The sequence below is a fragment of the Phragmites australis genome, chromosome 1 (genome assembly GCF_958298935.1).
Source record: "Phragmites australis chromosome 1, lpPhrAust1.1, whole genome shotgun sequence".
In the NCBI taxonomy this organism is placed as follows: Eukaryota; Viridiplantae; Streptophyta; class Magnoliopsida; order Poales; family Poaceae; genus Phragmites; species Phragmites australis.
The window spans coordinates 1,116,832-1,135,581 of NC_084921.1; the positions used below are offsets into that span (position 1 = coordinate 1,116,832).

An 18,750-nucleotide genomic window follows, 5' to 3' on the forward strand; every position below is an offset into this window, starting at 1 on the left:
CCGGTCGAATCCGACCGGTTACCGAGAGGCGATTCTAACAAAATTTTGACCAAATTTCAAATTTAGCAAATGAATTTTGTCTGAATTGCAGCCAAATTTCAAGCGGTTATCGTGACAATGGCGAAGTTTTGATAACCGTCAGAGCTCAGTAATCTACGGTCGGTCGGTAAGTTAAACCTTGGCCTTGATTAATCTCAAGAAAAGACAAATACAAGTGTGTGTCTAGATCTACTTTCATGATTATTGATAAGTTCTTTTGTGTTTTAAATCCTGAAACTCTTGTCGGATGAATATGATCGTAACTTGAATCTGTTACGGATCTTAGTTGTTTGTTTATGCTTCTATCTGACCTCATATTGTTCTTATTTGGCTCTGTATTGCTGGTCTATTTGGCTATGTCCCGTATGTCCCCTCTTGACGCAACATCTCCCTTCCTTATATAGCTGGATCAATAGGGCATAACATATTCAGAGTTTTTAACGTAATCTTCTTAGATTGTGTTATTTAGAGAATCATTTCCTCATCCAGAAATAATTTTTATGTGGAACATGATTAAACTGTCTGAAATATCCGTGCATACCTTATTTACTTGTGACAGTTATTAAAACTATTGTACAAAGTACTTAAGATACATGCACGGTGATAACTCAAAAGATACCATATTCTAGTAAAGTTCTGCTTGTTTTTATTTTGATTATGGATTATAGCCTCAAAATCAAGAGTAAAAGTAAATGGTCAAAACATAAAATCTAATTATCATAATTTATAAGTCAAGTTGTATTACGAAATCTCATAATCCACGATTCAGTGAGAATAAGCTTCCACAAATTCTACTGACTGAACTGAATTCTCACAATCTAAAGCTAAAACAAATTGTCTCTAAATCTTTAATTTTCAATTATCAAATATTCATCAAGTACAAATAATACACATGAAGGAGAATGCAACCATGCATGCAGTCATGTGTGGTACTGTGACCGACAATCAACTTGAGCTTTGATCCTTGAAGCCATCGTGTAATCAATACGGCGAAGATACGAGTAGGGCCCATCGCCCATGCACTTCACTGCCGGCTCTTCCCACGTGGCGAGGACGCGCACCATGCTTTCTCATAGAGCCGGTTACCGTATGAATGTATTTTAGCTTGACGGTTGTGTATAATTTTATAGATAAGTATATTTAGTTGCTCATATATAATGTTTTATATAGTTCGATAGATATAAGTGTACATTTATAGTCTAATTTGGGATTTGAGTTTTCCTCCACAGTCTGGCTTAGCCGCTGCATCCGTTCATACAGACGGTTCCACTAGTTAGTGTCATAAAATCATCTTCATACTAGCAACTAATAAAAATCTCAATTTTTGTTTCCGCTCATGCAAACTTAGATTCAATCAACCAAATAGAATTTAATTTAGACTGCTCTGACAAATACAATCAATAAAACATTATATTTTTCAACAAATGTAACTTCGCTCAACATACTTTCTCTTAACGTGTATATATGGTTCATACGGATAACCAATTACACACTTAGTTGAGTGACCCCTCTATGTTGGCTTATATGATATGCTGCAATTATATAGTTTTTGATATAAAGATAAATATATATCTTTTATGTAAGTTGTTTTTAATGTACTTATTGACTGAAATACTGGAGGTTGTTACGAAAGCAGGAAGGGAGTGAGGATATACGCATGCTGGGCCAAGCATCCGAGTTAGGTCGTTAAGGAGTTATTCAACAATAATGGATGATAGTTTAGCAATATATTTTGTGTTGGATGATATATCGTATATCATATGATATATTATTTTCTTTTTGTCAATTCTCAGTCTTATATTGATATGATGTAATAACGAACTAAGTTGTATGTATTCCAAGGTACAGAGGCTAAAAGAAGCTTCCATTTTCTAAAAACATCAGGCTACGTAAAAAGGAAGTTTACGCATTCCTTGGTAGATTGGTACGTTCTTAGATACATATCGTGGATGATTGGTAATGTTAATTATGAAAATATTTATTTAAAGTACAAATACATGTTTATTAATTATGTGTATAGAAGAGTTTGACACCAGATTTTTTACAGGTTTGAGTTTCTCTTAGAATAATAACTTTATGCCATGTGTTGCCTTGATTAATCTCAGGAGTAGATAAATACAGGTATGTGTTTATATCTATCTTTATAAATCTCGGTTAGTTCTTTCGTGTTCTAAATTTTAAAACTCCTATCAGATGAATATGATAATGTCTTGAATCTATTGTGGATCCCAATTGTTGTTTATGCTTCTAATATGACCTCATATTATTTCTATTTGGCTCTATAATGCTCGTCTATTTGGCTATGTTCGGTATGTCCCATCTTGACATACCCTTTTCCCTTCTTATATAGCTAGGTCGGGAAGTGAAGGATCGTGATGTCACCTAAAAGGGTGAATAGGTGTTTAAAAAAAAAACTTTTCAGTGGATTAAATAGAATCTGAAACTTACAGGTTTAATCTAGAACTTCCTGGTATCGAAAGTTCCGAGCTCAACCCAGACTTTTCGGATATAGAGTATGAAATTGAAATCGAACAATGCTTAGGCACTCCTAATTGATTCTAAATATTATCATAGGTCACAGGAGATGTAATAAGTCATTTTCATAAGTCATTTGTAGTCATAATCACACAACTACGTAGATCAAGACGCCCAAAAGTCAACTAGAGCAAGAATAAATACAAGAATATGAGAAAGTAAGCAATGTGATAAGTGATTTGTTTCCTAAAGTTCGGATCCAATGATACTATGTTTCCATTAAGAAGCTCGCAAAGAGATGGATCTCTTTCAACCATTTACCTCACCAAGCGACCATAAAGATCGAGTTCGGGCTTACTCAATTGTCCTCTTCCCCTACGGAGGCGAGGAGGAGCCTTCACAAACTTTATGTGACACTCCACAAGCTTGTGTGCATGGCGGGTGACGTCTTGCCATCTAGGAGGATGGACCTCCAAGAGTAACTAACGTGACTTTGATGTGGCTTAACGATGTCTTAAGTGCTCAAAGATGAGAATGATGCTCAATAGTACTCAATCTCAAATCCCTCATCCAACTCTCAAAATCTAGCAAGAATTGAAGCCAAATGGAGTAGGGAGAGCTCTAAAGGTGCCTTCAATGGGTTTGTCACGGGTTAGGTCGGCAGGCCACGAGAGAAGGGGGTATTTATTCTTAACCCACTAAAACTAGTCGTTACAGTGAATTGTAGCTCAATCTGGATTCATTCAGAACTTCTGAATTTCCCTGAGTTAGCTTCACTCATAACCTCGACGATTTAAAAGAATCAGGAGGTTCCAGATTCAACTAGAACTTTCGGGTCCAAAACTTAACTATCCAGACCTTTCGAATATCATGTCCAGAATCTGGAGGTTTTGGACCCAATTCGTAACTTCTGGGTTCAGAAAGAACTTCTACCCGAGAACCCTCCTTCGTAGAAAATCTGGAGATTCTGGCTATCCGAAACTTTCAGATGAGCCCGGGATATCCAGGTACAGTTAGCACACTAGAGTTCTTGATGTTTGTGGGGTGTTTTGTGTCTCTCATCTTTAAGCTAAATGGATACTTTGAGTACTGAGACATCTTCAAGGCAATCTATACGTATCCCTCTTGGTAGTACGGCATATATATACTCAAATTTAAAAATAAAATGAATTTAAATCTATTGAATCGCCGCATGTCGTTTCTATTTTCTTTTTGAGTGATGCTAACGTTTTTTAACTTCTCAATGAGACTAATACATGTTTATAATCTCATTAAACTCATTAGTCCCTTAATCATTTATCATCAATTATTCAAAACCTATATAAGGGGTCTAGATGCATTTTCAGGAGTCATAACATACTAAGAGTCATTAGCATAATCTTTTCGGATTGTGTTATCTGCATGATTCTTTTCTAATCCGATAATAGTTTTCACGTGGAACACGGTGACCTACCTGAAATATCCATGCACACCTTATTTACCTTGTGACGATTATTAAATCTATTGTACAAAGTACTTAGATACGTGTATGATAATACTCTACCCTCAAAACATACCATATTTCTAGTAAAGTCTTGCTTGTTTTTTAAAATTTTGATTATGGATTATAGCTCAAAAATCAAAAGTAAAAGCAAAATGGTTATAATATAAAAACTAATTCTCATAATCCACAAATCAAGTTGTATTACGAAATTCCATAATCCGCAATATGATGAGAAAATAGTTTTCACATATTCTACAGACTGAACTAGATTCTTATAATTTAAAGCTAAAATAAATAGTCTCTGAATCTTTAATTTTCAATTATTATCAAATATTCGTCACGTACATATAATACACGCGATGGAGACTGCAGCCATGCAGTCATGAGTGGTACGGTGACCGACGATCAACTTGAGCCTTGATCCATGATGCCACCGTGGAATCGATATGGCGACGATACGAGCAGGCCCCCTCGTCCATGGACTTCGCCGCCGGCTCTTCCCGCGTGGCGAGGACGCGCACCACGCTTTCTGGAGGTACTTCCTGCATGCTTAGCTGCAACTGCTAGCTAATTAATCTTACAAGTTGCAACGACTGCTGCTAATTAAATGTGAGGGAAAAATGCAAAAGCCTCCTTAAAAGTTACGATTTTAACTTTTCACTCAGAAGTTGTTTTGTTAAAAAAACTCATAAAAAATTGATTTTGTTGTAACCCTAAAAATTCAAAATATATATATATAAAAAAAACTAGATACAATTCTAACACCTTCTGTGATTTTTTTTTTAAAATAATATCCTTTGCATCATATTTCATAGAGAGGAAGTTTTTAAAAAAAGAAAAACGTGTAACTCATTTATTAACTTATGTTATTTTAATTTTGCCATGTCTACCATTATTTTTCCTAGACAAACATTATTCAAGCAAACTAATAAAAGTGGTTTCACTAATTTTGGAAGTGTTATAGATTAGTTGTGAATTAATCTATCTGCAACACATTTACTCAATGCTGTACGTTACAATAACTATTTCAAGATTTTATGTATTTTTAGAAGATAGAGAATCATGTAAGAAGACTAAAAAAATAGTTTTATGATTTTTGGATTAGTAAATAATTAACTATGTATTTAACTCGAATTAATAAATGAGCTGTACGTTTTTTTTCAAACTTCCTCTCCATAAAATATGATGCAAAGGATATTATTTTTGAAAAAAAATTCACAGAAGGTCTTAAAATTGTCTATAGTTGTTTTTAGATTTTTCTTTGATTTTTTAAATTTTTAGGTGTTTTTACAACAAAGTTGAATTTTTGGAGGTTTTTTTTTAAAAAACAACTTCTGAGAAGAAAGTTAAAATGTAAATAATTTTTGAGGGATTTTTGTATTTTCCCCTAAATGTGATGTAACCCTCCCGCTATGGAGCCCTCCCGTTCATTATTGTGATGGATCTCTGCTCTGGTGCCGCGAGCTGTGACAGGCTATATATAGCTGATGCCATTTGATGAGGGGAAAACTGTAAAAATCCCCCCTAAAAGTCACTTGGATTTTGACTTTTCTCTTCAAAAATTATTTTGTTGTAAAAAACCCCTCAAAAGTTTGACTTTGTTGCAAAAAACCCCCTAAAAATTAAAAAAATAAAAATCATTAAATTTTTTTTAAAAAAACTAGAGACAATTCTAAGAACTTATGTGAAATTTGTTTTCAAAAATAATATCTTTGCATCATATTTCATGGAGATGAAGTTTGGAAAAAAAAAAAAGAAAAACGTGTAGCTCATATATTAATTTGAGTTAAATGCATAGTTAATTATTTACTAATTCAAAAATCATGAAACAAAATTTTTTAGTCTTCTTACATGATCCTCTATCTTGTAAAAATATATGAAATCTTGAAATAGTTATTGTAACGTACAGGATTGAGTAAATATGTTGCAGATAGATTAATTCATAACTAATCTATAACACCTCAAAATTAGTGAAATTACTTTTATTAGTTTACTTAAACAATTATTTATGTAGGAAAAATAATGGTAGAGATGACAAAGTTAAAATAACATGAGTTAATAAATGAGCTGCACATTTTTCTTTTTCTTTTCCAAACTTCCTCTCCATAAAATATGATGCAAATGATATTATTTTTGAAAACAAATTTCACAGAAGGTCTTAGAATTGTCTCTAGTCTTTTTTAGAATTTTTTAATGATTTTTTTATTTTTTTGAATTTTTAGGAGATTTTTTGCAACAAAGTCAAATTTTTAGAGGTTTTTTTACAACAAAATAACTTTTGGGGAGGAAAGTCAAAATCCAAGTGACTTTTAGGGTTTTTTTTTGCAGTTTTCCCCTTGATCAATCCCACGGCTGTGGCACTTGTATATAAGGAGACATAAGGTGGCACTTGTATATACGGAGACATCACCCATCACAAAAGAAACCGAGTAGGAGCAACATAGCAGCATGGCGCTCACCCCTTGCACTGGCCAGGCCTTGCTGGACGCTCAGCTCGACCTCTGGCACAGCAACTTCGCCTACGTCAAGTCCATGGCGCTCAAGGCCGCCCTAGACCTCCGCATCGCCGACGCCATCCAGCACCACGGCGGCGCCGCCACCCTTCTCCAGGTAGCCACCAACGTTACGGTCCCCCAGGCCAAGATCCCCTGCCTGCGTCGCCTCATGCGCGTGCTCACCGCCACAGGCGTCTTCGGCGCCCAGGCTCAGCACCCATCGGCCCGCGGCGGTGAGCCCGTGTACACGCTCACGCCGACGTCCCGCCTGCTCGTCGGCTCAGGGAGCCTGGACCCTATCACGGCCATGATCATCCACCCGGCCCTCGTCTCGTCCTTCTTCGAGCTTGGCGCGTGGCTCCAGCGCGAGCTGCCGGATCCGTGCATCTTCAAGCTGAGGAATGGCCAAACCATGTGGGAGTTGGCCGACCGTGACGCGACCTTCGACGCGCTCATCAACAATGGCATGGCCTCGGACAGTCGATTCGTCATGGACATCGTCATCAAGGAGCACGGAGAGATCTTCGAGGGGATAAGCACCTTGATCGATGTCGCGGGGGGACTCGGCGGCGCGGCCCAGGCCATCTCAAAGGCGTTCCCGCACGTGAAAAGCAGCGTGTTGGATCTCGACCACGTCGTCGCCATGGCTCCCAAGGATACTTGCGTGCAGTACATCGCCGGCGACATGTTCGAGAGCGTTCCGCCGGCAGACACAGTATTCCTCAAGGTACGTTGCCTTGCAATAAGTGTCCTTGAAATGAATCCACTTTATATTTTGTTGTAACACCAAAAGCGCCATCCATGGCTCTGATCCAGCTCGAGAACTGGCTTGATTTTGATCTTTACAAATTATACTGAAAAATCACATACGTTTAATTCTTTTCTCCCTCATTTCCTCTCATAGTTTTCTATGTTTTCAGTGGGTCCTTCATGACTGGGGCGACGAGAAGTGTGTCAAGATACTGAAGAACTGCAGGGAAGCCATTCCTGCAAGAGATGCGGGAGGAAAGGTGATAATCTTGGATATGGTCGTCGGAGCAGGACCGCCTGACTTGAAGAACAGGGAGATGCAGGTCGTGTTTGATCTGTATATGGTTGTTGTCAATGGCATCGAGCGAGATGAGCAAGAGTGGAAGAAGATTATCTTCGAAGCAGGATTCAGCGACTACAAGATAAAACCGGTCCTAGGCGCTCGATCAGTCATCGAGGTCTACCCGTGATATACTATGTCGATTCATATGAGTCGACGATGGTGATTGAAAAATAAATTATTTTCAAGTACTCGAATAAAATAGCGATTCTCATTTCACTTTGACGGTGAACGTAGTGTTATCAGAATGAATGTACGGTTCCATGCAAAAAAAGAATAATTGTACGGTTAATGCAGCGACCACATCATTTTGACTCCGACAGGCCTCTCTTTCCCTTTTTTTTGAATTTTTTCCCTGCGTACATTTATATTTTTGAAAAGTTTTTCTAATTTTTTTTTGTCAATACTTTTGAGAGAAATTTAGCTCAAACTTTTATGAACATTTTAGCTCAAAAGTGTTGGGAAAAAATTAGCTCAAAATTTTTGAGAAAAAGTTACGCACGATTTGGGTTGTTGTGGACCGTCAGGTGCGCTTCTATAGATCGGCTCATTTGCGCACGCCCATAATATAGGAATTTCGGATCACATGCACACACATCTATGATCCACGTGTATATATATTTATAGGTAACGAGGATCAGCGTTGAGAGGCATGCTAATGGGTTGGGTTGAAATAAATTTTTTAGTTAGATTTTTAATTGGATTTGCTTAAGATGGGTAGAAACGGGTTTACATAGCTATCGGGTTGGGTTTGCATGAAAAGTGGGTTGGATAAGTTTGTTATGGGTCCATTTTTTTGGGTTCGAACGGGTTTACTACTACTGTCTGCACGTGACCCTTGCTAGCACTACTGTAACGCTGGGACCTGCCCACGTGACTACTTCCTTTTCTGTCTATTTCTCCACGGAGGCAGGCAGGCAGCCAATATTCATGATCCAGAGACACGGAGACAGTGTCAAATTTACTACAGCAAAAGGCAGTGACAAATAAATTGAAATGAAGAGAGTAGTAGATAATTTTAAAAGACAAGTTCTCGACGGTTACAGCTGAGATCGAGACTCGACCGAGTTAGTTGAAGAAACCGCGAGAGACGGTTTCAAAAGCCATCAAGCCAGTTGCTGCCCATCTCATCCTTCCACTGCAAATGAGCAATGTATGAAATAATGTTCTGAGCCTTTTCAATCTAGACGGACATTGCGGGACATTGTTGTTAACTGAATGAATGCAATCAGGTTACATTTGGTTTACAGCCTACTACAGGTGTTTCTAATATGTTTAGAACTTGAAAAATTAAGTACAAGGTCTTGGTTGAAGATCTTGGTTGGGGACAAGTGCTATTTGCTACACAATCTATCGCTCGGTCGTAATGAATGAGGCTTTTGATGTGGCACAACTTCACTCTTTTACGGTACATGTTAGATTCATTTCTGGTCACTCCTGCAGAAGGCCAGAGGAGGAGAGTCACCAATTAAATGTGGCATTATGTTTGTTTGAGATATTTCATTTACCTACCCGGTATGTCAGCTTTTGAATATTAATAATAAATGGCTATGCGCATGATGTAGAGGATATAATACATTTATTCTTTAATTAAAAAAGGAAAGTGAGATTTTGATAAAGTTAGAGTATCTCTAAGAGACTTCCTAAAATTCATTCCCTATATAAGAATATAGGGAGTCATACCTAAAAGATTTTCACTCTAAATTTTCTCATTCTCCAAGATTTTGTCTCTAAATTTTCTCATTCTGCAAGAGACTCTCTGTATCTCACCCTTATACTCTAACAAGCTGACATTTGTCTTTGCACCTGTACACATTCATCTTCGTTGGACATGCTGAGGCTCGGCGGCGCGGCCGGTCGAGCTTGACGCCATTGCAGAACTTGGCTGCCAGCTCGAACGCCTCCGCGCCGCTGGGGAACTCCGGCAGGCGGATGCGGTGCACGTCCGCCTCCTCATCCTCCTCTAGAACCACTTCTTCCTCTCTGATCTCCCCTGCATCCTCTTCTTGCTCTTCTTCGCCTCCTCCTCTCGACTAGGCCTCACGTGATTCCTTGTTCATGATGAGGTCGTGAAGCTTCTTGCTTCTCGACATTCGCGGGAACTGCAAGAAAGGAAACACCTTTAGCAAAGTTTTGGGATCAATGAGTGCAGAGTTTTTCACACTTTACGCAGCTTGAGACCAAGAAATGGACCGCACTGACTCACGATAGAGACGTTGACAAGATTAGCAGATGGAGATCAAACAGAGATTGGAATTTTTTTTTGGAAAATTGAAGGATTGGAGATAAGATTCACCAACCTTGTGGAGATGGAAGGTCATGTCGCCCACCTCGATCACTACATCGCTGGGCAATCCTGTGGTGCAGAACCTGACGAACACAGACGCGCAGATCAGCGATCACAGAACAACAAATCACTCAGAGCCACATGAACTGGTAAAGGGGGACAAGAACAATTTCTTGCCATGTTCGGCCTTTGGAGCTGGCCGGCTGCTACTCCCGAGCCATCTCCTGTGTGCTCTTCTTCCTCCCCTGCATCGAATGATCCTCTCAGGAGAGAAGTAGACAGCAACAATAGAGAGACATTTCTTGGAAGGAAGAGTGATGTGGGAATCAGAGGAGGGGGGATTCAGGTGTCACCTTACCCTTCGCAGGCTGTAGATGAGCTTCTCGTCCTCGGTCATGAGCTTCTTCCTGAGCTTGACGGCGCGGCGGAGCTCCCGCTGCGTGCGGCCGGTCTCCCTCGCCATCTGCTTCTCCACCTTGCTCCGCATGCTCCTCCCCTTGGTCGTCAACATCGCCCGCTGCCACGCGCCCACCGCAAGAAGCCCTGCGGATGCCGAGGCCGAGTCCGAGGCCGTGACCGCCGCCTCACCCCTCGCGGCGAAACTCCCGGAGCTAACCCACCGCAGAAACACACGCACTTCAGAGAGCCAGAGGAAGGGGCTTCAGCTGGTGCTACTGCTCCGGGTTGAGGGGCGCACCTGCGACGGAGCGACGACGAGACTGCTGGGAGCCGTGGTGGTGAACAGCGCCGTCGGCGAGGAGGACGACGCGGTGGCATAGCTCGAGGATGCAGAAGCCGGGCAGAGGACGAGTGGTTTTTTGGGGCTCTGATAGGGAGCGGGGCATTGAGTCTGTTGGAGATGAGTTTTAGGTTAAATTTTTTTATATTTAGCTACTCATTTAAAAGATGTTTTAGATGCTCTTAGATCCGGTCAAGACTAACTAAATGTCTCTACTGCTGACGAGTTTTGGACACTTGTTGCCGCTCCATGACCCATGCACAAGAACGTGAAACATTACATACTTTTTTTTAAAAAAAAGGGGTTTTAATTTTTGTTACTATTTCAGTTTTCATTAGAGAGCATATAAAAACTGGCTCCACCTTAAACACAGCCGATAAAGATGCGAGAGGTGAGAATCAAACCTCTGACTTGTTGGTTCGCTTCCCTTGAGCTTGTCAAACTAGGCAAATCATGCGATCACCATTAGCAATTACAGGATACAATCACTGCTAATCTTCTTGCTTTGTAGGGCACATAAGACTCGTCTCGTTCCCATGGCGATCATGGAATGACAGCGTCATATCGCAAAATGCCATTGACGACAATGGACTCGAGTGACAAGTAACAACTGGAGTTTGCCGTGTACAGGACGAACAGTTCATCGGGCAATTTAAAATTGGCAAAGAAGAAGAAGAGAACTCGATGCGTGACGGATCCTAGCTAGAAGCTTTGGTCTATTTGATGCATCGCTATGGTGGCTATAAAGATGTGCAAGCCGTTGGCATCCTTCACAAGAACACGCGTTCGGCTTGAAGGAAAGGTTCCAGCCCGGCAATGGCGACGCGGTCGCAGCGCTACACGCAGTTGCTTTCGTCCCACCCGTCCCACTCCGCGATATCGTCCGCACCATCCTTTGCTCTCGGCGCGAGCGACGACAGCGGCGGCGAACGTGGCACGGACGTGGACGACTGCGTCGGCGCGCTGGCCTCGCCGTGGCTGACTGAGCTGCCCCGGGGCGCGGTCTCCGCCTCCGACCGCTTCTTCGTCTCGCCGGCGCGCACGGCATCGCTCGTCGACGAAGCCGGCGCAGGCGAGGCCTTGCAGGGAGCCGCGCTGGTGGAGATGTACTCGAGCGACCCCAGGGGGCAGTTCCTGGAGTCCATGGCCGAGATGACGGCTGCGTGCGACGCACGCGGAGGGGATGCCGGCACCGGAGTACCGGGAGTTCATGGAGGAGCTGTTGTCCTGCTACCTGGAGAGCAACGACCGGGGCGTCCACCGGCACGTCCTCGCGGCCTTCGCCGACCTCACCGCGCGCCGGTGGCCGACGAAGAGGAGGAGGCCGCTCCGACCACTGATGAAGATAAACCCGTGCGTTTCTGGCGCATGATGGTAGTAATCAGATACATCAAGATTCAACTATTAGCACCAAGTCCTTAAAAACAAACTATATTAGCAGTAGAAATTCTTCAAGCTGTTCAGAACTAGAGTTGTAACAGACTCCATAAGCAGAGGTTAAAGTGACATGTATGAAAATTGGTCCTTGCCAAAAAAACATTTTTTCTTACGTTGTTAGCCAGATGATGAGCGGATGGATCATCGCGGCAGAATGGCCTTAGCCCGTAGCCTCCGAACCAGCGGCCATATTTGGCGGGCAGAATTCATAAAATAAAGATACTAGCAGTCAGTCAAATTTGAATGGAACTCTGGCTGGATGCGTAGCCTTGATTCGGCAACAGTTATAAAAAAAATTAAAGTTGGAATTCTATCAAACAGTACTATATTTAATACTTATAAAAAAAGAATTAGACCTCCTCGAGGACATCAACGTCTCAGCACGTGTCCCGCGTTACAGGCTCGAGTCTTAGCGTGGTCTTCGCGTGTGCCAGGTTAGCGAGTGCTGGGCGTCGCCTGTATGGATCGAAATCCTCTGATTTTAGCGTGACGAAGTCATGAATGAACAGTGAAATGTGAGAGGATAAACAATATCATGACTCAAATACCGTAGCAAAATGTATTGTAGCACGGTGTTGTAGCCGGAAATACTATAGCACAAATATTATAGTAGTACTATAGCATCAGATTTGATCCGTTCGCTCGAATCTAACGGCTCATGTTAATTTAAAGTCAGGGATCCAATTCCCTCCTGCATGGGGTATTTGCAAAAATAATGTTTTATGAATCTGCTGTCATGCTTTCATGGACTGGTGTCCGTGGGCACCAAATAGACCACTATTTGATGTGATCTTCCAAGAGAAAGTACCTTTTTGCGGCGTGGAATATGCAATTATGAAGGGATGCTAATACATCATGTGAATTATGAATATGCCATTCAACGTAAGCATAACACCATTTGCCATTTTTTCTATAAAGAACTCCATTTGCCATTTCAGTTTTTCCTAATTTTGCGTGATTCTTCCTATGGCTAACCTGCGTTACAGACTAAAGCGTTTACCACTGCTTATAGAGAAGATGTACTTCTTTGGCCATCCCATAAAATTTGATGCTTCCTGAATGATTTAACCTGTACACATTTCCTGAAGAAATGTGCTTTATCTTGTGGCCGAATCATGTATTCACCTTATGCTGATTGGGATATTTGTTTATGACAATTTCCAAAGGTGAAAGTACTATAGGTTTCAATGAGCATGCTGAGCAAACAAACGAAAGGGATGTGACTTTCCTACAGTTTCCGATAAAAAGGGTAAACATGATCACCTCGTTTTCTTTGGTTCAGCCTCAAATCGTACTATTCTACAGGTTGTGTCGCTTAGATGACCGACGATCCAATATAAAATCTTGCAGTAGCATGCGATAAACCTGCTTATCTGAAGCGGCATAAACAAGGTACCTCTGGCACAATACCAAACAGGAACGATAATATATTTTACAGCAGGACATGGAGAGCAGTAATCAGAATAAGTATTCATAACTCGATTGTGGGTGGCATCTGTGGTGATGCGTCGCAGTCTAGACGCATATGTACATTCACCACAGAAGGGGATAAATGGGGCAGAGGCCTCGCCATGACTTTGAAGATAACTCAGCAATGGGGAAAATGCTGGTGCTGTCTGAGTCTGATTTCCCCTAGCTGGTACAAGTGGAAGCGGATGATGGCCTAAACCTATCGAATTCACCAACTTCCAGAATGCAGAATGCAAAAAAACAGTATATACCCTCAACTAAGATTACTCAGATTCATCCTCAGAGTCTTCAACGGTCAGTGCAAGATCATCTTCAGATTCAGCCTCAGAGTCTGCAACGGTCAGTGCAAGATCATCTTCAGAGACTGACAAAGTAATGTCAGGCTGCTTGGAGACGGGTGTGGGCCTTTGCCTCAGTGTTTTCTTTGTCATTGCTTGAGGGGTAAGCTGACCTGGAAGCAAAGTGTCTTCATTATTTTTCACATTTCTTTGACTCCGACGAAGCCCTTGCCGAGGCTTGTCATTTAGCATACGGGCAGCAAGACGAGTTCTCTTATGTGTTACAAACACCTCCTCCTCTTCCGATTCGCTCTTGTGGGGATCATAAGCATTATTGTCTCCAGCACTGTCCACGGAGCTGCCATCCTTGTCACTGTAGTCTCTGTCTTCATCATCATCAGAGCTCAGGTCACTTAGGTAATTGGCATCCTCCTGGCCATCTTTGTTGTGCTCCGAATTGATGTCAGATCTTCCATTGGCTCCTTTATCTCCTTGATGTGAAGCACGCTTCTCTTTCGTTCCTGCCTCAGGTGAATCATATTCTTTTGCTTTCCTGCATTCAGGTACAATAATTCTTTTCAAATGAGGATGCTTTTATAATTACCTATTAAAGAAAGGAACAATTCCTAAAATTTCAATAGATGCATTATATATTGACTTATTGAGAGTGCAAGCAATTTATGTTTGATGACGTTTCTTCTTCGAAGAAAAAAGAACAGGCAGGGTCAACTCCCACTTCCTAGAGTTTCTACGCAAATAACTTCTCCAAACAACCATCACAACTATGAACCGTGTTTGTTTAAAATGAAAAAACATGAAGCAAAGACACAATTCATGCTACCATAAGATTGCAGATGCTTGTATTGCTAAAAAGGCGCTAATGCTAATTGATAAATACTAGGGAGTGGTAGAATGGCTTGAACTTACGATGCAACTCTTATTGCCTCATTAATTGAACGATCATAATCAGCTGCACACAAAAGAAAATCCAAGATTAAGGGAAAAAGGGAGCTCAGAAAATGCAACTCTCGTTCACAATTTTTTTACAAGAAATAAGAATAGATATATTGGAAGCAACCTACAGCAGATACCACAAATGCTACTATATAAACTATTTGGTGCTTTAATGAGAATCATCACCAAATATCCTCACTGTTCTACTAGGTTCGCATTCGATGGTTAAATATAGTAAAAGCATATTGATGGACACATAAAAATATCTACAGAATGTCAGAATGAGATTCTGCCAGAGAAACAAGGGATGCAAATTGCAACATGACATTCAACATAACCATAAAGCTGACAATTGTGCACCCCAAAGATTCTTGGCAAGATAAGAGTAACCGTAATAAGGTTTGATGGCCTTTGTGTCGATGAGAATGATCAACAGAGAATCTCCTTACAATAAGTGTAGCTGACACGCCTACGTTCTCGCAATGAACGAGTTTGGCAACTGGTAGCAAAAGCTAAAAGCTCGTCCTTCTTCTGCTGACGTTTTAAGTTCCTCTCTCTTTTCTGCATCAATAAATCAGCAGCACGCTAAAGTACTTGATGCAAAGGATAATGCTATTTCAAACAAAATACAAGCAAACTCATATTTTTTTTAATACCTCTTGAACTAATTACAAGAACATAGATGCGAATAGATAGGAAGCATATTAGCTCATGGTTACCTTTTCAAGCTTCTCCACAGCTGGAACAATTTCCATCTTAAGATACTCCGCAATAGCAGATTCGGGCCGACCCTTTCTGCATAACTTCTCCTGTAAACATTGTAAGTCAAATACAGTGGTACAAAATTGAAGTGCACAAGAAAAACATATCGGCAGGAACCCTTACTGATATCTCAAGAAACTCATCGAGGTTAGTTGCAACCGTTTCCCAGTGAATATTGATAACTGGTGTTGTCAAACGGCCACCCTTTCCCTTCCAGTTCCGCTTAAAATCAATCGTTACATATTCTGTGTATAATCTATGGCCAATAGTTGAATCTCCATCATACCTAACAAGCAGGAAGATTCAAGTGGTGAGGTCAGGAAAAAAAAGGATAACAAGGAGGTCCTGAATTATCTTTTTCTAGAATGTGCTAATGACAGGATACGAACTTTAAAATGAAAAGACACAAGGTCTGCAACTGTCATAAGATGAAGTGTCACTCTGAAGCACATGTATCCGCAAATTAGAAGAATTCTCAATGTGTATATAGTAAGTGTCATTTTAGTTTCTAAATCATCAGAAGGCAATAATAAGAACAATTGAGAAAACTCTGGTTAAGAGCCATGCTTATGACTACCAATTTCGTAAATCAGTCATCTAAACTATCTTTTCATTTAACCAAAAAAAACTTTCGTTACCATTGAGCACCTTAATCAGATTGACCATGTTAAAAAAGCATAGAAAACAGAAACACCCGGACAAATACCAAGTATATGAATTGATAACCCTTTTGTCATACTCCAGTTCTTTCAGAATGTGATTGACTCTAACATAGCCCAATAATGTATATTACAGATTGTATCAACTTCCATTTCTGAAATTTCTATTTAAGGTTTCTCAAAAGTCAATATATCAATATGTTCCAATTCCAGAAAGACATGTCATTACATCAAACCCTATCAGTTTTGATTTTTTAAACTTACTGGCATATGCTGAAGCAACATATATTGTGAATAGCAGCGCCTCATTGACTGGAGATGATAAATTAAGGGCGAGGCAATGAAAATGAACAGAAATTCACTTACCAGTATATAGTCCCATTACTACCACTCCCTAGCTTTTCTTTTCGGAAGTTGGAAATATCATTTCCTTTCTTCATTTCATTATTAACATACCATACCACATCATCTTGCTGTGAGATAGATAATTGTAGTCAGGTCAATGTGCAGTAAAATAGTCACTAGCAAGCCTGACTTAAATGCTCAGCTTGCTGAAATTTGACAAATTGAAAGCATCTCACAATTGCAGTACCTCAGATCGAACTTCACAGAGCGCTTTAAGTATTAACAATCGTTTGATTGGATCTTGCTGCTTATACGTCTCAACTTCCTTCCTGCACATACAAAAAAGGTTGCAGTGATAAAATCATGAAACATTATACACAAACAAATGCATTAATGCACCTATGCATACCCTTGATTGCTTCTCAATGGGTTTGCTCCTTCAGCAACCTGAAACCAAAGTAAAATCAAGGTTCGGGCAACTCTATTTCAGTTAAAAAAGGCGAACTAGCAACATACCCACGACCACCAATCTGATAGCTTCTTGGCAGATACTATGATCCATCCATCCTCAACCTTGAGACTTTTGTTAACTGGTGGTATTCCCTGGCATATTTGCTAGTAAAGGTGAGCAAATAACATCTCAATCGAACATGGCACAGTGTAAGATAAAACGAATTAGTGGTTATGTCGGCAACAAGAGTTCCACTAAAAATGTCAAGTAACATAAAATTTGATCTCTGCATATGCAGGGCGGCAGTGCAACATAGGGTAGCTGATCTGCTGATGCAAACATTTGGTTACTAATATGGAAACAAGGAAAGATGCCCCGCAAACATGCTGTACAGAAATGCTGACAACACGTGCAAGTTTGCGTTGCATGACTCAAGAGGCCTTAATAAAATTGATCGGTTTTGTCAGACAGATAGGCAAGCGCTTTAGTTAGTGGAAGAACTTCTCAATGCTAGCAAACTTACTTCCAGAATGATGAAGAAGAAACTTCCAATCTGGGAAGCACGGATACTTCAAAAAATCTACATATCAGTATCCGTGCTTCCCAGATATGTATCCGATACCGTATCAGATAAGGGTACTCCCAGATAAGTATCCGAGGCATATCGACCTTTTTTATGATTTTGAAATAATTAAAATAATCCGGATACTTGTGCGATACCTCTTAGGGTAAATCCACTCCTCACATATCTGCTGCACAGTGCACGCACAGCCACACATATCTGCTGCCGTGCTGCAGGTTGCGTCGCTCCCCCAGCGCCGCCCGTAGTTGATAACAAGTACACGAAGGCAATAAGGTAACGAGGTCATAATTTAGCCAAAAAGAATATGTCGGACAACCACATATCTTTCATTTTAAGGGGGTGGGGGGCTAACCCATGATATCAGCCATCGCAACCATGTGCTCTACTACTAGAGCATAAGAGAAAAGGCATGGCGCTTCTCTCTTTGCTAAGGTTATTATGATTCGTGACAGCACTCATCAACACGAAACTCATTCCTCTACGCAATCAGTCAAAGCTCCTTGGTACCTCCAGACCTAGAGTATGCCGATATGCATCTGATTTTAAAGTAAAAAATGCAAACATGCACAGTCGCACCGGTGGACACCAGACTGTGTGTACACGCTTCACAGGAATCTGAAACAAATACGTGAAATCTCACGACGCGGTGAAAAGTAACAATAAACCACCTTCAAAAGGGCAATGTGGATGCGAGCGAGGTCACGGTTATTCGAGACGAGCGCCATCTCGATCTCCTCCGCCGAGAGCCCCAGCTCCCCCTTGATCACCGGCTCGAAGACCTGAGAACGACGAACCAGCACCCAAATCCCATGAATGGCACACCTAAATGCCAAATCGGCCCATGCGATCCGCGGATCGCGATAGGGAGAAGAAACCCTAGGCTCACCCTGAGAAAGTGGAGGACGGAGGCCAGCTCCCATCGTCGGCGGAGGAGGACGACAGGGTCCTCGGAGGCCGCAGCATCCTCTTTCGCCGGCGACGAGGGCTTCGCTCGCTTCGCCGGGGAGGCCATAGGGGAAGGGGCGGGAAGGGGAGAAATTTTTGTGGGTGTGAGGCGGGAGGGAGTTGGGCGGGGGGCTTTAGAGGCGGGGACGAGACGATTTTTTATTTTTTATTTTTAATCAAAAAATTGCAAATATAAATTTTCAAAAATTTTATGACTATTTTAACAGTATTTTAAAATTTAAAAGCATTATAATATAT

At 41.1% G+C, this 18,750-nt stretch overlaps 3 protein-coding genes across 4 annotated transcripts; 1 reads left to right on the forward strand and 2 right to left on the reverse strand.

Annotated features, from left to right (window-relative positions):
* The first annotated feature begins 6,408 nt into the window (after positions 1 to 6,408).
* LOC133886701 (O-methyltransferase ZRP4-like) lies at positions 6,409 to 7,845 on the forward strand. Its single transcript, XM_062326493.1, has 2 exons — positions 6,409 to 7,219; positions 7,413 to 7,845. Exons 1-2 carry the CDS (start codon positions 6,446 to 6,448, stop codon positions 7,710 to 7,712), a joined length of 1,074 nt encoding a protein of 357 aa, XP_062182477.1. The 5' UTR covers positions 6,409 to 6,445; the 3' UTR covers positions 7,713 to 7,845.
* A 1,441-nt stretch (positions 7,846 to 9,286) lies between these two features.
* LOC133886709 (uncharacterized) lies at positions 9,287 to 10,692 on the reverse strand. Of its 2 annotated transcripts, XM_062326511.1 has the most exons (5): positions 10,567 to 10,692; positions 10,223 to 10,480; positions 10,047 to 10,114; positions 9,883 to 9,952; positions 9,287 to 9,684 (listed from the first exon to the last, which is right to left on the reverse strand). In XM_062326511.1, exons 1-4 carry the CDS (start codon positions 10,644 to 10,646, stop codon positions 9,921 to 9,923), a joined length of 438 nt encoding a protein of 145 aa, XP_062182495.1. In that variant the 5' UTR covers positions 10,647 to 10,692; the 3' UTR covers positions 9,287 to 9,684; positions 9,883 to 9,920. The 2 variants fall into 2 exon arrangements, with proteins under 2 accessions (XP_062182495.1, XP_062182489.1); XM_062326505.1 differs by lacking the exon at positions 10,047 to 10,114 and having other exon boundaries at positions 10,228 to 10,480.
* Positions 10,693 to 13,511: 2,819 nt separating this feature from the next.
* Positions 13,512 to 18,592, reverse strand: LOC133903697 (DDT domain-containing protein DDR4-like). The gene is made up of 11 exons (XM_062345483.1): positions 18,434 to 18,592; positions 18,216 to 18,326; positions 17,030 to 17,116; positions 16,923 to 16,960; positions 16,761 to 16,842; positions 16,535 to 16,641; positions 15,633 to 15,795; positions 15,467 to 15,556; positions 15,197 to 15,308; positions 14,721 to 14,763; positions 13,512 to 14,346 (listed from the first exon to the last, which is right to left on the reverse strand). The coding sequence occupies exons 1-11, from the start codon at positions 18,557 to 18,559 to the stop codon at positions 13,779 to 13,781; spliced, it is 1,527 nt and encodes a 508-aa protein (XP_062201467.1). The 5' UTR covers positions 18,560 to 18,592; the 3' UTR covers positions 13,512 to 13,778.
* Between the last annotated feature and the right edge of the window lie 158 nt (positions 18,593 to 18,750).